A 15,260-nucleotide genomic window follows, 5' to 3' on the forward strand; every position below is an offset into this window, starting at 1 on the left:
ATTCTTCCTGTCTGTAGGTGGAAGAACAGCCTACCCTTCCCCAAATCCCTCCCCTCCCAAATGAAAACAAACATAAAAGGTATAAAAGCAAGCCACCAAGAGAGCATTTGTTCCCCCTCAAGGTAACAAGTGTTTCACAACAGACAACTGGCCTATTTCTGGGTTCTGTTACCCTGCTCAGTCCTGGGCACTGGCAATGCTATAAACGCAAATGAAAGGCTGGCTCTTTCTACCATGTGAACAAACGTCTGCCAAGTAAAGAGGCTCTTACATACCGCTGGGTTTACAATGAACTTGGAGCCTAAGGACTACTTCCATGTCTGACACACAAATTTTTAAAAATCAATGAAAACAGTCAGAAGGTGAAATAAGGAGAAAACAGGGTTACTCACCGTGGAGTAGTAACTCTTTCCTTTTCTGTGTGCAGCTCCCCCAGCAGAGCTGGGTGGTTTCCTGGAGGTGCCAAGAGAGGTTAGCTAGCCCTGCCCCTCAGCGCATAACAACACATCCTTTCACATATTCATGAAATGGTCTCAACTCTTAGACCTTAAGTATGAATTTTTTTTTTCCAGTGAAAAGTTAGTAAAAGCTGAGATCCTAAGAATGATTTAACTAAGAATGACTTAACAGATCTATCAAAGGAAAGGGGGCACGAAGTAAAGAAGAAATATTTGCGATGAAAAATGACGACTCCTCTACCTTGAGTAACCCTGTTTTTATAGATGTTAGTTTTTGCATCCTGCGATAGCTGGTTAGACCTAAAAGATTCTAAAGAATGGACTGCAAAAGGAGAAATTAATGACGATTTGAGGATTAAAGGCAAGTGTCCAAAATTCCTATATGACCCTGAAAAGACATAATCCAATTTCCACACCTTTAAAGGCAGAACTATGAGTATAAATTATATCACAGGTATTTCTATGAAATCATTAACTAAAGGTTCCAAGAGCAAAATAGAGAGGTCACATTTTAAGATTAATTCAGTAACCTTGGTATCTAACAAAACTGTTAAAATTTCAAACTGAACTAAAATAATTTACTCTTAATTACCCTCAAAGGCCCTTATTTCATCCATCCTTTGAAACAGTAAAATTTATAGTATGTACAAGATACTCAGTAACCTTATAAGGCGAAAGGCCAAAAAGTACAATGTAGATACCATTAGGTATGTAATTAATACTTAGGACAATCAACTCATCTCATCTAAGCTTTTTATTTTTTTTTTCAGTCTCTATAATTACATAGCACAGAAAATTGTTTTTCACATGTGGTAGCTATTTTCCTCAACAATGGGATTTTGAGACCATCCCATATACTCTATCAGGAACTAAGATTTCCTTACAGGAAAATTCAGAACTAAACTAAACTTGTGGTTTTTTATTGCTGCAATTTGCCAGAAGACTAATACTACTAATATATGTGCAAGACAAACTGAATAATAAGTGATCTGACAAAAATAATTAAAGCAGCTAGAATATTTTACCTAACTCAGATTTACGTAAGAAAAAATGTAAGGTTAATTTTTTAGAAAAGAACTGAGCTGCTAGGTGCTTCCAAACACTGGTCTGGTATTTCAGAAAATGCATAATGTCCTACAATACCACAGCCAATTACCACAGTCACTCTTGATATTAACAGGAGTGACTTCCTCAGACATCTTAGGCATCACATTAAAACACTGGTCACCGTTACGTGTTTCCTTTTCTCCCCAACTAGGTACATTTTATTCTATCTCCTTTGGAGTAACTCATGTCCAAAATAAAGAGTTCTTTTCGTCTCCTAGTTTCCAATTGACCTGCTACTGATCATCTCCAAGAATTATGTTGCAGATCTTCTTTCTTCACACTAGGCAGTATGATTTAATATCACACAACAATGGCACCATCAACTGACATTATCTGATTAGTTCTTTCAAATCAATTTACACTGAAGAGATTTTAATAATTGACTGTATTAGGATAAGCATTTTAGAAATTTAAAAGGCCAACTTTGTTTTATTATACTTTGGTGAAAACTATCTTACTATCTGCAAAAAAAGGTGAAATGTTATATAAAGTCAATGTAAAAACTCACACATTGCCAAAATAAATTAAAATTTCAGACGAAGGTGATCCCAGTTAGCAGTTGGTTTAAAAAAAAAGAAATTTCTGTTACAAACTAATTCAAGCCCAGGGAAGACTTTACAAACTCTCTTTTCTTACAATTCAAAGGCAAAGAAATGCTCATTCATCTTTAACTGTCCTTTGTATAATCATGACCCTGAGTAGGTGTATGTAACTACAAAGAACCCTAAATATGTGTATCGTTCAAGGATTAAAGCGATTGAATTTTTCCTTGTTTTATATTTTGTTTCATTACTATGTGCTATTAAATATACAAGAAAACATTTTATATTTATAATCAAAACATTAAAATATATAAATATATATTTATATTAACATAATTTTGTATTACTTCGTTACATTTTATTATGTTAAATTTTTACTCTAAGTGAAAATTCTAAAACACAACCCGTTGAACAAATATTTATTTACTTATTCATGGCTGTGCTGGGTCTTAGTTGTGGAACATGAGCTCTTGGGTGCGGCGTGAAGGCTCTCTAGGTAAGAAACATGGGTTCTGCAGCCCCATGGCAATGCGGGATCTCAGTTCCCCAGCCAGGGATGGATCCCACATCCCCTTAACTGGAAGGCAGATTCTTAACCCCTGGATCATCTGGGAAGTCCCTAAACACCACACTTCTAAATCTAAATTAAAACCTGGAAAAAAAACCTTAAAGGGATATTCATGTCAATTTTATAGCTTATAACGTATAGTAAAGGGGGTCTTTAAATAAAGTTTTTATAATTAGGGACTGTTTTCCTTATTGAAAATGTATTTCATTATATACAAATCTAACTAGCTTTGTAATAACCAAATATATGGAACGTTTGTCCTGACGCACATTATTCGGAGAGGATAAAGACTTTGCTTCAGTTCACTAACAGAGCAGTTGGCTCTATGCTGATATGAACTTCAACGGAAACCTCTAAGCCTCTTGAGCTGACCTTCAGCAATGCATCCTAACCATCATTCAATACTAAAAAGTCTTCTAATTACATACACAAAAGATACATGCCTTTGTTCTTTGACAAACTATTGAATTAAAGGACCACACTTCTCAACATGTTTAAGCAGAGTTAAGTTTACTGATATAATCAATTGATGTGTGAAGCAGCTTTTTGGTACGCCTTAGCCTTAAGTTATGTTCTCACTATATTATATACTGTTAAAGAGCATCAGGAAAATCAAAACCATTTCTGTAGGTCTCTCACTTTAAAACAGTGTTTAAAATCTCTTGAAAAAATGAATTTTGGTAAAGTTCTCTTATATCAAACTATAAAGCTTGATGAAAAACAAAAGTTCTTTAAAAGAATTCAATAAATTTCTAGACAAAATTGATTTCCTTACCTTAAATGACCCTACTTCTCCCTCTTAAATCTAATGAGTCATCTAAAAAGTTCAGTGCCTAGAAACAGTTTTTAGATAAGTGAAATAAGTGGGAATTATGAAAAAAGTATGACTCCAAATGACTAATTATTTAGGAAATGGAAAGACAAGCAAGCCATTTTAAAACCACTCCTTGAAGATTCTTGTTGCAAAATCAACAAATAATTCTCCCCTTGTGTTCTTCTGAGAGAGCAAGGGTTCCTTCCTTATTTCTGTGTGATTTTCAGTAACTTTCTCAGCAATGAGATACTGGAGTTCAGAGAAAATGATCTAAGCCGGGATGCTGAGACTAGCATCTACATACTTGGTGAGTGACCTATAAGTCGGATATTGCTGATTTCATTTTAATTTTTTCAACTTAAATGGTAGTACTGACAATGGACTAAATCAAGGCATTCATTCAAAATAATAATACTCTGAAAAGCACTTAAATTAATAAAAGCAACTTTGTGGGTCTCAAAGGTTTAACATCAATGAAAAATAGAGAACAAATTTTTATTAAAAAAAAAACTACCCCAGGTTTTTTGCTACAAAATCCTTACCAGTGATAGACCAAAAAAAAAGTGCTTTTCTTTCTTTTTAAAAAGAATTTATCTCAATTAACTCAGTAACCTAACAGACTTAATAGCTATAAGTTGATATTTTACAACTGATTATCACTGCAAGTTATTTGATCCTAGTACCATATGCAAAATCTGAATAAAGCCCTAAAGTTTATAGACCTAAACTATGCCTCAGTTATTTTTAGCCTAACAATGACAAAAAGGTTAAAGTTATACAGAAACAAACCAATAACAGAACCAGTGACTCATTATGTGACTAAGTCTTAAAATATATGCCAAATGGCAAAACAGCAAAATATATAAAATAGTTATCTTTACTTACAAGTTAGTAACCGGCTCTCCTTTCAATGGAGGTAGGAGGTTTCCTGAGCCAATGAGACAGTTGTGGACTATAGTCAGACTCTGCAGAACATCATCTCTAGAAGAAATAAAAACCATTTTCATATTTGAGAAGACTCCAAATCTCTATTTAACAAAAAGTCTAGAAGAGTCTAAGGTGAAGTACAAGAACTTTATCAAGTGGGAATATACAAAATTAAGCCTTAGAAAGGATGAACATTTTCAGTTTACCCACTTAACAGTATAAGGTAATTAAACAGATACTTACTGATAATATCAGACCTACCTACATTTAAATAATCTAAATAATCACAAGTAACAACAACTGATTGCCCTTTGTGAAGCAACTCTGAATCTAATTCCCTGTTTATCCAAAGATCACAACCACTAAAAGGGAACATTATTACAGAAGATTCCCTACTACAGTCTATCTTTTAAAATGGATGGAGTAGGGCACGGCAAGCTACTCCAGTGTTCCTGCCTGAAGAATCCCCACGACAGAGAAACCTGGAGGGCTACAGTCCATGGGGTTGCACAGAGTTAGACATGACTGAAGTGACTTAGCAAAGGGACTGCTCTGGCGGTCCAGTGGTTAGGACACGGCACTTTCACTGCCGAGGGCTCAGGTTCAATTCCTGGTCAGGGAACCAAGATCCCACAAGCCATACAGCCTGGCCAAAATTTTAAAACAGACTAGGTAAACATTTATTCCAAAAAGCAGTTCAGAGTAACACACAGCTGACATAAGTCAATCATACTTCTTCTTCTTCCAAGCCCATTCCTAGTGGATTTGCTTATTAAAAATTTCCTGTTATTTGATACATACTAATTTTCTTACTATATATAAAGTAGTCTCAAAGAACTGTTTCCTGTTAAAGCCCTTTGGGACAGGAAAAAAAAAAATCTTAGGGATTATTTCTCTAGGTAATAGTAATACCAAAATATGAATTACTAAAATGAAATGAGCCAGTAAAAGCTACAGTGAATCTAGAAAAACAGACATTTCCTTACAAAGCAGGCATATTTATACACACTTCCCAAAATATGCACAAGTGAAGATGCTAAGCAGAAGGCACTAAAAGCAAACTAGAAAAAACTCCGAGTTTTCCTATTTCAGATGTTTAATTATGAGAAACTTTCTGTTGCTAAACTACAAACCATTTTAAATGATTTTTCTAATCACATTTATGGGAGGCATCCAAAACACACCTTGAAAATGAATACATCTGATATGCCACAAAGAGAGGGAGAGGTGTGAAAAGAATGTTTTAGTCCACAACTATACACCATTAACTGATTATAAAAGAAAACTAACCTAGACATTTCGAGTTCTCCATCCCCGCAACGCTGGAGTTTGCTGAGCTCAGGCTGGAGGAAAGAGTCCAACAGATAGAAGGCGAAAGCCACCTCTTCAGAAGAAGGAACATGCCACTGTATCCCCAAATTCCACAAGTCCCCTGGTTTACCCCAGTCCTACAAGACAGAATTTAACCAGCAATTTGAGAAGTTGGAGGGAGGGGGAAAAAAACAACACACACACATAATTTAAAAGGCTTAAAAGAAAATGTATAAGTAAACCAAACCTGAGGCAACAAATGCACACCAAAAAAAAATCAGACATCACATGATTCCTTCATTATCATTCCTAAAAAAGGTCTCCCTAAATGTAAGTTTACTGAAATAGTAACAGTAAGTTTATGTGAGGCTATTATTGCACTCTGCTCTCAAGTTATATCACACTTTTCAAGTTTAAAACATTTCAATAATAGTTTTAGTAATCTATGTTAAAAATAAAGAAGTTAAAAAAAAAAAAAGGCAACACTTTTGTACACAACAGGGGAAAATCCCACACTTTGAATTTTTCTAAGAAAAATAACCCAATATATCCTGGAATCCTAGATTATTGAAAATGCTTGCCTTGATAGGAAAGTATTCAGAAGGAGGCTTGTCAAAGCCGCCTGGCACACTGCAGTACTCGGTAGGGTAGATAAGTGTAGTAGAACGAAGAAGGTGATGCAAAAGGTTACAAGACAGAGTGTAACCCTGCTTACAGGTTAAGTGTAGGGTTCTTTGGAGAATCTTTACAAGCTGCTCCCTATAAAGAAGCAACTTCTTCCCATCCACTCGAGTAATCTAGGAAGAAAACATTTGAAGATATTTTGTTTAGAAGATCAGGAATCAATATTTAAAGCCTATGTTTGGATACTAAAGTTGTCTAAAATAGTAACAATGTTTCTTAAAATGGCTTTAATTCATTTTGATTGTTATTTTAATTATATTCTAACAATGAATCTTTCTTAACATCAAAAAACACATTTTCTGTGTTTAGGCTCTTAAGCGCCGTAGTAACATCCTTTTCAAGACTGTACCTCCTGAAAGAGACAAAACTTAATTGAATTTCTCTGTCCTTTGGTTCCTGAACTAAACTGTCCAGGAAACTGAAGTTTGATTGATGGCCAAATTTAAAATATGGGAAAGGGGAAGATGCTAAATCTGATAAACTTTTCAATTAATGAGTTATCCACATTAGAATTAAAAACATTAGGCATGAAGTAGTCAACCATTATCATACTCTTTTCAAAACAAGAAAATGGCATCATCTGCTTTTTGTAGTCAGATCCAAATCTTTCTAACTTTACAAGTTTGGAAGTCCATTTTTCAAAAACAGAGGATACATCCTCAGAGCAACTCAACATTTTCACAGAAATATTTTCTTATTCCACAGATTTACAATACCTCAGACAAAAGTTGAAGATTCCATAGTAACTCCTTATCTAGCTCTTCGTCATTTAATACATCATCATCTAAAAATAGCAAAATAGTATCAGTGGGGGAAAAAAACAACATCCAACGAAATCCATCATTTAAAAATATTTGTATTTAATACTTCTAATAGCTGAGAAAAGTCTCTTTTAGGAAGCTTTTCATTCTTTCGTTGTTAAGCTGGGCTTGCTCCAGCGGAGGTGAAAATTTAATTTTCAGAAGATAAACACACCAACCAGGACTCCTGCCCCTTCAAATCTCACAAAATACCTTTTATTTTTTACAGCAACCTCTGAATGGTTCTTTTATGTATCAAATTTTAATAGAGTAAAATTTCTAAGCTATCTGTCAATCTGGATGATAACCTTGTTTTAAGCAATTTCATCCCAAACTGCAAAATTAAAACACCACACAGCTTAAAAAATCTGTTTTCATCACTAGAGTTGTAGAAATCAAGAAAAACTTCCAAAATCATAAATATAGATAATAACCTTAAGACTTACTCATTGTAAGCTGAGTTATAACACTGCAGCAGTGGGGAACAAATAGCTTCAAAGATTCTTCTGGGCAGCACTGAAAACATATTTGTTTGTATAAGTAAGTTTTTTTGAGAGGCACAAATATTTAACAGTCACAAGCACACACTAGCACTATATTCAGAGGCAAATAAGGGCTGTAAGCAGCTATGAAAGAAACATGTGTATTTTAAGAATGACAAGCATGTCTAAAATAATTAACCACATAAAACTGTTGGCAATCGATTCATTACTTCATCGGTCCAAAAAACCCCAACTCACCTTGACTGCAGCACGGCACATGTCTGCCACCATGCGTCCTGCGACTCTTGTTTCAAATATATGTGAAATAGAAAAATTAAAAACCTTCTGAAGGGCCACCTATTAAAAGATAACGTAAAAATGAAAATGTCTAACTAGCACTTTTAAAAAAATGAAACATCTTTTTAAACACAAGAGAAAATGTGACTCAGATTATACTAAAAAAATAATCAAGTAGGAAAAATTTAACCACCTGAATATATAAAAATTAGTTTAATACTACTACATTCAGGTCTATGAACAGCCTTTGCACAAGACCCTATTGTGACCAAAACATTTGAGGCACAAGATTTTATTTGCCATAGAAATGCTGAACACAAAACTAAAGCTGCTGGAAGCAAACGCAACTTAATTATCTTGCTGGTCAATTTAAAACAGAGGGAATCTTGAGGAGTATCTAATATTTACAGTTTGTTATTCGGACAACTACAAACTATTTCTATCTCCTCTAAATGATGAAGCATCTACTTAATTTTACAATTAGATAATTTTAATTACTGAATGAAGAAATTAGCTCTAGACATGGATTGACAAGGCTGAAAATTATAAACAACTCCTTTCAGAAGATTCTGGTTAAATAAGAGATTATTTATGTTAACTTCTTTATACTAACATAATCTCAGCAAATATCTCATGCAGCTGTAAGGCAGTTTAGCTTTTAACAAGGATAAACACTGCACAGTGATAATCTCAGATGGAGAAAGAAGAAACGGAAACTAGGTAAAGGAATATGAAGTTCCTTCACAGTCAACTCTTGTTATGTGTAGCAGTTATGCTCTACAAAATTGCTGCGGGCACTGAATTAGCAAATACTGAACCACAGTTCTTAGGGGAAATACAGGATTAAGTTCCCATAAGCCTCTCATTACATTTTCATCAACTGATGGATACATAATTTTATGTTTCTGTTTGAAGATATCTTTTTTAACATATATTTATTATTATTTTGGCCATACCACACAGCATGTGGGATCTTAGTTGCCCACTGGGGACTGAACCCATGCCCCATGCAGTGGAAGCATGGAGTTGTAACTACTGGACCGCCAGGGAATTCCTCATCTTTTTCAAATTTTAATATGGAAAGAAAGGAGAAGCTGGTATGATATGCACATGAGTAACCTGAAGTTCAATTTTTAAAACATCAAATAAAACTACAAGTTGGAATTTAGCTCTTTGCAGCAATGCACTCTTACCATAAATATTTCTTTGGAACATTGTGTGAGGATTGTACTAAACGTAGAAGACAGACCTAATTCGACCAAACTCTCCAAGTGAGTCATTTTCTCAGTCTCTGTCTCTTCTCTTGTTTGCTCCAACGTGCTACTTTCTATGAGGCCAAAGCATCTAAATAACCCAAAGAAAATAAAATTTTAGCAACTAAAAACTGGCTTAACATTATTGGTTGATTTGATTAAATAAATCTCTATTGTCAAGACAATGCAAATGATAGGCATTTCATTTGAACACGGCTCACAAATCAATCGTCCCTTTGTAACCTCAGAAGAAGCACCATCCTTGCATAGTAATTAAATACAGGCTGCAATGCAGAGCGAGGCTAAATTTTGCTGAGACAGGACATTGTTATTTTTTAATATCTATCAGACATTAAATAGATCTGAGGTACTTGCTTACCTGTCCATAAACTGTAAGACAAAATCCTCAAATTCAGCTGTGGCAGAACAAAGTTCTCGCTCTACCTGTAACATGTCAATGTGCAGAAAATTTTCAAATAGGCTTTCATTTTTTCCCCTGAACAAAACTCAACTATAGTCTATAAAATACATCTAATACTACATTATTACACTGAGCACTGTGAGAAACAGCACCAAATTCCCCTATCAATTTAGAATAATTCATCTACTTCCCAGGGACCAAAATAAGCAGTAATTAACATATTTTTAAGAGCCAAAAAACAAAAGTTCAGGCAGCCATATTTTAAAAATTAGTAACAGTTTTCAAACTGCTTGTGTATGTATAAAGGATTCTCTCACTAGTTAGCCATCTAAATGCCAAAAGTAAGGTAATAACATACATGTCATAAAGAAAATAGTTCTGAAAAAACCAAACAGTAATGATGCCAATTTCCTCAATAGATTTATTCCTAACATAAAATGGAAAAACAAAATGCCATCACTTTTTGCTTAACAAAACAAAAAGCTGAAATACATCTTTTCATTTCAGTTGTTTACTGCAACAGCCTATTTCTCACCTACCCCCTTTGGTGGGTGCTTACCAGTGATGGCCTGGCCCTCCATTCATATAGTTCTAGTCACAAAACAGTAATTTCAATTTGTCAGCACCTCTGCAAAGCTGCTGTTAAACTTTCAAATATTACTATTCATAGACAGTAGGAATTAGACCTCAGTTGACCAATCTTTTTAGAAGAAGAAAGCATCCTTACTTCTGTGAGGTCACTTCTTTCCTGCAGCACGGATGAACAATCTACTAAAGGCACCAGAGTGGAAAATGTCGCTATAAACTGGAATGTGATCTGTGGGAAGGTGCAGAAGAGCAAGCATTAATTACACAGAGTTCTAACTCCAAAATACACACATACCATAAGCTACTGTCAAGGACCAAAAAAATTATTCTGAGGGAAATAACACAACAATCTTTCTGAAAGCTTTTTGCTTAGAACTGAACATTTTAAGGTTCCTCACAATTAACTAGCTGTTAACTGAGTAATGAAGTTGTACTAAATTTATTATCATACAGTTATTTACTAGATTTAAGCACAAAGTTTTCTAACCTTTGGTCACTAAGAAGTTACTTGGCTTCCCACCAAAAATGTAGTATTAACTAAGTGTAGATAGAAAATGCTAATGGAGAAGCTGGAGACCAGGGAAGAGGGAAGATGAACAAAATGTAAGTCAGGTTTGTATATTAAGGGAATCTAGCATTTCATACCCAGTAATTTTTATCATGCTCCTTGTGACCAGTGCAAAGAGAAGTGCAAATGATCATATGTTATCATTTTTAATGGATCTGCTTACAGAGAATAGGAAATTTAAGCTCTAAAACACTGTATGACCATAAATGCATTCAAGTTACGGGAAATGACTTAACCTAAGGAAAACCTTATATAGATCAACTAAGTGTTCATGGATCTAAACTTGGGCATCTACAGGTATAATTCCGCTACCATTAAGAAATTTTATACTTTACTGTGTTCTAAAGAATATCTGAAGAAAAAGTAACAGGATATCCATTTACACAATTAAACTTACATAGAAAACAGAATGACAAATACGCTCACCATGCATTTACTGAAGTCATTCGGATCCACCCCAGGCAACGCTCTCATCAACAGAGGTAGCATGTGGGTTGGACCTTCAGGAAACCACTTGCCCCCTGATACCAAACTGCGGGCTACTCCAATGACACAACTCAAAGTAGCTGTGAGCTGGTGAGGTTCTGTTAAAGTCTCTAGCGCGGGATATGTTCTGCAGTTTGAAAACAGAATTTAAAAAATTTTTCCATGACAGATAAACATATGTAACACATTAAACAGTTTACTAAATTCATAAACTGCATTTTGGATTAAAGGTTTGTCCGCTAGCAGAGTATTCTGAATGAATATTTGCTTTCAAGGTTAACAGAATCACAGAAATAAAGGAAAGGTACATGTTTCCCCAATTCCCTGACACCTCACCACATTTCCTCATGCCAATTCCACAGTGTAAAGAATATTAGCTGGTAGATTGCTGCATTCTTTCAGCATCTTAATCCATTCCCACATTCCAACAGGACTGCATCTAATCTAATCGTGATTATTAGAAATCAACAATAACACACAGCTACTCCACTCTTCCCTTTTAAAGGAAAAAACAATCTGACTAAAATGTTCCAGTGTCTCCTATTTTATACTTTATAAAAGGACTATGATCTAAAGTTGGAAGTCAGTTCTCAGAAACATAAGAGAATATTCTTGACAGTAGAGTGAATAAAACAGGGGGAATAAGACAGATGCAATCTTTGATCACTAAGTTAGTATTTAAGAACACTCACTCTATGGTTCAGTGATTTCATTTTTGAGACTCTCTCCTACAGGGGGAAAAATAATCTGAAATGCAGTCAGTTTAAATTCTTCTTAACAGAAAAGGTAAATAAATAATAAGGAAATTTCTAAATAAAGTAGGAAAAAAGGAGGATTTCTAACTAGGATTAAAAAAATATAACCAAACCTATGTTTATTTTAAAAGATGAATAAAACAAGCCAAAAATGCTTTAGCAGAGGATGTCTTCAGGAGATGTAAAATCAAGTGTCAAGTTTTTTTTACTTTTTAAAAGACTTTCACTTGGAGATTCCCTAGCAGTCCAGTGGTTAGGACTCGATGCTCTTATTGCCTTGGCAGCCCAGATTCCATCTCTGGTCAGGAAACTAAGATCCCACAAAGCACATGGTGTGGTTTAAAAAAAAAAAAAAAAAGTTTTCTGTTTTTCTAAAAGAGAAAAAAAAATATCTACAAAAAATGGTAGCCAAGCCACTTCTAAACAGGACAAAATTAAAACTGAGTCTCAAAAAGTATCACTGTATTGTCAATTTTGTCAATTTAGCATCTTGGTTAAGATCACATATGATGCTGGCATTAAATTTGTCCAAAAATTAACTACTAAAGAAAAACGTGACAGATAAATCCTATTTGTATTTATAAACTTTGTTCCTTCAACTAAAAATTTATCTCGCCAGTCTTAATTCACCACCTGGAAAACAATGAAATAAGGCAAAACAAAAGGAAACACCTCAGAATTCAAAATTTTAATTCTGCAAACTACTGAAGTCGTCCCTTGAGGCAGGTCTCTCCTATCCAAAGAAAATCAAGGGACCCGTCATTGACTGACAGCTCCTGCTACCACCTGGAGCTCAAGCAGCAATGAAGAGTGAAGGCTGAAGATAAAGTAGAAAGTGCCTAACTTTCACATTCCATTAAGTTGGACATGCTGGAAGTTTCAGTGCCCTAAGACATGTACACAAAAAGGGGAGGTTGGAATAGTGATGTCCAACTTAAATATTTATGGCACAGAAGACAGGGGAAGATAGCACAAGCAACTCCAATTACAAATAATGGAGCCTTATTTTGGTACCCTTCGCCAAGTAAATAAATGTTACCAATTTTCCTCTCTCAACAGTGAGTCAAAAAACAGGCTGTCATCTGCATGCTGCCAGTAAGGACCTTGGACAAATCTGAGATTTAGGAAACTCAAGCCGTTAAGATTCCCCTGGGCTCCAAAATCTAACATTCTTCTTCCGCTTTTAACAAAGCCATTTAGAGAAGAATCCTAAACCTGAAGTTCAGGCAGCAAAGAATGAATAAAAGAAAGCTTAAGCAATCTGCTCATGAACACTCAAGACCACTGAGAGTGGCTCTCTCCTGTGAAGCACACCAAGCTTGTATTATGACAGCGACAAGGCAAATGGAGAACTATTTTTGTTACTATTCCAACATACAAAACAAAATGAATACAGTGAAATTGACACAGTAGAAATAATTCACACAAGGTTATATATACAATATATGCAAACAATAAAGCTGAACAAATTTTCTTCTGACCTATCACTGACCCTAAGAAGCAGACATCCAGAATTATTGTCACTGCCATGCTCTTAATATTTAGTGACACTCACATTTTGTGAAACAAAACAGCCAGAGGTTTATTTATGAGCAAAAACTTCAATAACTAAAATGAGCACATAAGTCAAAATATTTTATTCATTTCATGTCAATTTTCTTTTTCTGGTCAATAAATCTTTATCAAGTTACCAATCATTAGGTTAAAATATCTTGTTTCCCCTCTAGGAACAGGAGTAAGTATCAAGATAGCAAAACAAGCCACAGAAAAGAAAGCCATGCAGAAGAGTAGAAGAGATAAATAACCAGAGTAACAGTGGACACAGCTGAGGCTTCAAGGAAACATGTGAAGCTACACTTACCTTTCAAGTACAGGGGGTATTACTAACTCCGGTCTCATGAGTGCAAGGTTCTGCAGAGCCTGGGCTGCTTCTAAACTACCAGTTTTGCTAAACATAGCCAAGAGGACAGGCTGAATAATGCATTGTACAAAGTCTGTAACATCTTGATCTGTAAGCTTATGGCTATCAGGTACAGGAGTTAACCAAGAAGGTTTCTTGTATCTTTCACGATGTAATCTTCTAACAACACTGTTTGGCAACCGCTGAAGCAGTTTCATTAACTTGTTCTGGGGACACAGAAGCAGAAGGTCCTAGGTAGTTTGTCCTTCTCACAGAGATACTCACAGTTCCCCTCTAATGTCCCAAGTAAAAATTTTTCAAATAACAGCTTGTCTAATAATTTTTAAATACAACCTATCTTTTTATTTTTTTAATTTTATTGAAGTATATTTGATTTATAAAGCTATTAATTTCTGCTGTACAGCTAAGTGACTCAGCTATACACATATATTTTTTCATATCCTTTTCCTTTAGGGTTTATCACAGGACATTAAATATAGTCGCCTGTGCTACCCCAGGACCTTGTTGGTTAACAGTTTGTATAATCTTATTACAAAGAACCTGTATGGCCTAATTAGGTAGAATAAATACTCTTACCAATTAATCATCGATAATAATAAAACACTTTCAAAATTCAGTTTTAATTTCTAGCATCACATGAGTCTTTCATTACTTGAAAAGCCATTTTAACCCAGCAATTTTAAAAAAAAGCATACACACAATAAAACCGAAAAGATGATTCCATTGTTTTGTGGCATTTTGCCACCGGCTACTAGTATTTTTGTCACCAGTTACTAGTATTTATTTCTATATGTTCTATAAACACAGTTACTTAATGTGAACATAATCATGCTCACACAGGGAAAGCTTAGTTGAGCGACAGAAAATGTACACATTAGGCAACAGTCACATGAGACTATATCTTAAAAAAGAAAATCCAAACTGTAAGAGTAAAATATGAACATTACTCACCAGCCAGCGGCCATTATTTGAAGGATGGTAAAAAGATGTGATGCTGTTAAACAAACCAGCCAAGTGCTTTTGCACTAACTTACTTGGTCCACCCTGTTCAGATAAAAGCAGAAATATTAGTACCCACGTAATTCTGTAAAACTGAAGGGGTTAACAAGCCCAGGCCTATATACAAATCACTAACGTGGCTCACATTCATCCTGCTGGCAAACACTAGTTCTACCTCTGAATGAAAGTCAGAAACAATTCCCAGATGAATTTCATACAAATCAATTCAAGACAGTCTATTAAAAAGAAGGGCAACTTATTGAAATGGAATCATAAAAT

The 15,260-nt window shown here is 34.8% G+C and overlaps 1 protein-coding gene and 1 non-coding gene across 2 annotated transcripts in view; one reads left to right on the forward strand and one right to left on the reverse strand.

Moving 5' to 3' along the window:
• The window catches only part of PSME4 (proteasome activator subunit 4), a 92,196-nt gene that overhangs the window by 35,908 nt on the left and 41,028 nt on the right, over nucleotides 1-15,260 (reverse strand). Inside the window, exons 9-20 of the mRNA XM_043468561.1 lie at nucleotides 14,934-15,026; nucleotides 13,923-14,188; nucleotides 11,247-11,433; nucleotides 10,392-10,481; nucleotides 9,623-9,687; nucleotides 9,184-9,334; nucleotides 7,952-8,050; nucleotides 7,658-7,727; nucleotides 7,128-7,195; nucleotides 6,309-6,524; nucleotides 5,707-5,864; nucleotides 4,375-4,470 (exon numbers count right to left, since the gene is read on the reverse strand). Of these exons, the coding sequence (XP_043324496.1) occupies nucleotides 4,375-4,470; nucleotides 5,707-5,864; nucleotides 6,309-6,524; nucleotides 7,128-7,195; nucleotides 7,658-7,727; nucleotides 7,952-8,050; nucleotides 9,184-9,334; nucleotides 9,623-9,687; nucleotides 10,392-10,481; nucleotides 11,247-11,433; nucleotides 13,923-14,188; nucleotides 14,934-15,026 (1,559 nt within the window). The remainder of the gene's footprint in view (nucleotides 1-4,374; nucleotides 4,471-5,706; nucleotides 5,865-6,308; nucleotides 6,525-7,127; nucleotides 7,196-7,657; nucleotides 7,728-7,951; nucleotides 8,051-9,183; nucleotides 9,335-9,622; nucleotides 9,688-10,391; nucleotides 10,482-11,246; nucleotides 11,434-13,922; nucleotides 14,189-14,933; nucleotides 15,027-15,260) is intronic.
• TRNAE-UUC lies at nucleotides 4,966-5,038 on the forward strand. Its single transcript has one exon. It is a non-coding gene; the product is annotated as a tRNA-Glu (tRNA).

This window comes from Cervus canadensis, chromosome 5 (assembly GCF_019320065.1).
Source record: "Cervus canadensis isolate Bull #8, Minnesota chromosome 5, ASM1932006v1, whole genome shotgun sequence".
In the NCBI taxonomy this organism is placed as follows: Eukaryota; Metazoa; Chordata; class Mammalia; order Artiodactyla; family Cervidae; genus Cervus; species Cervus canadensis.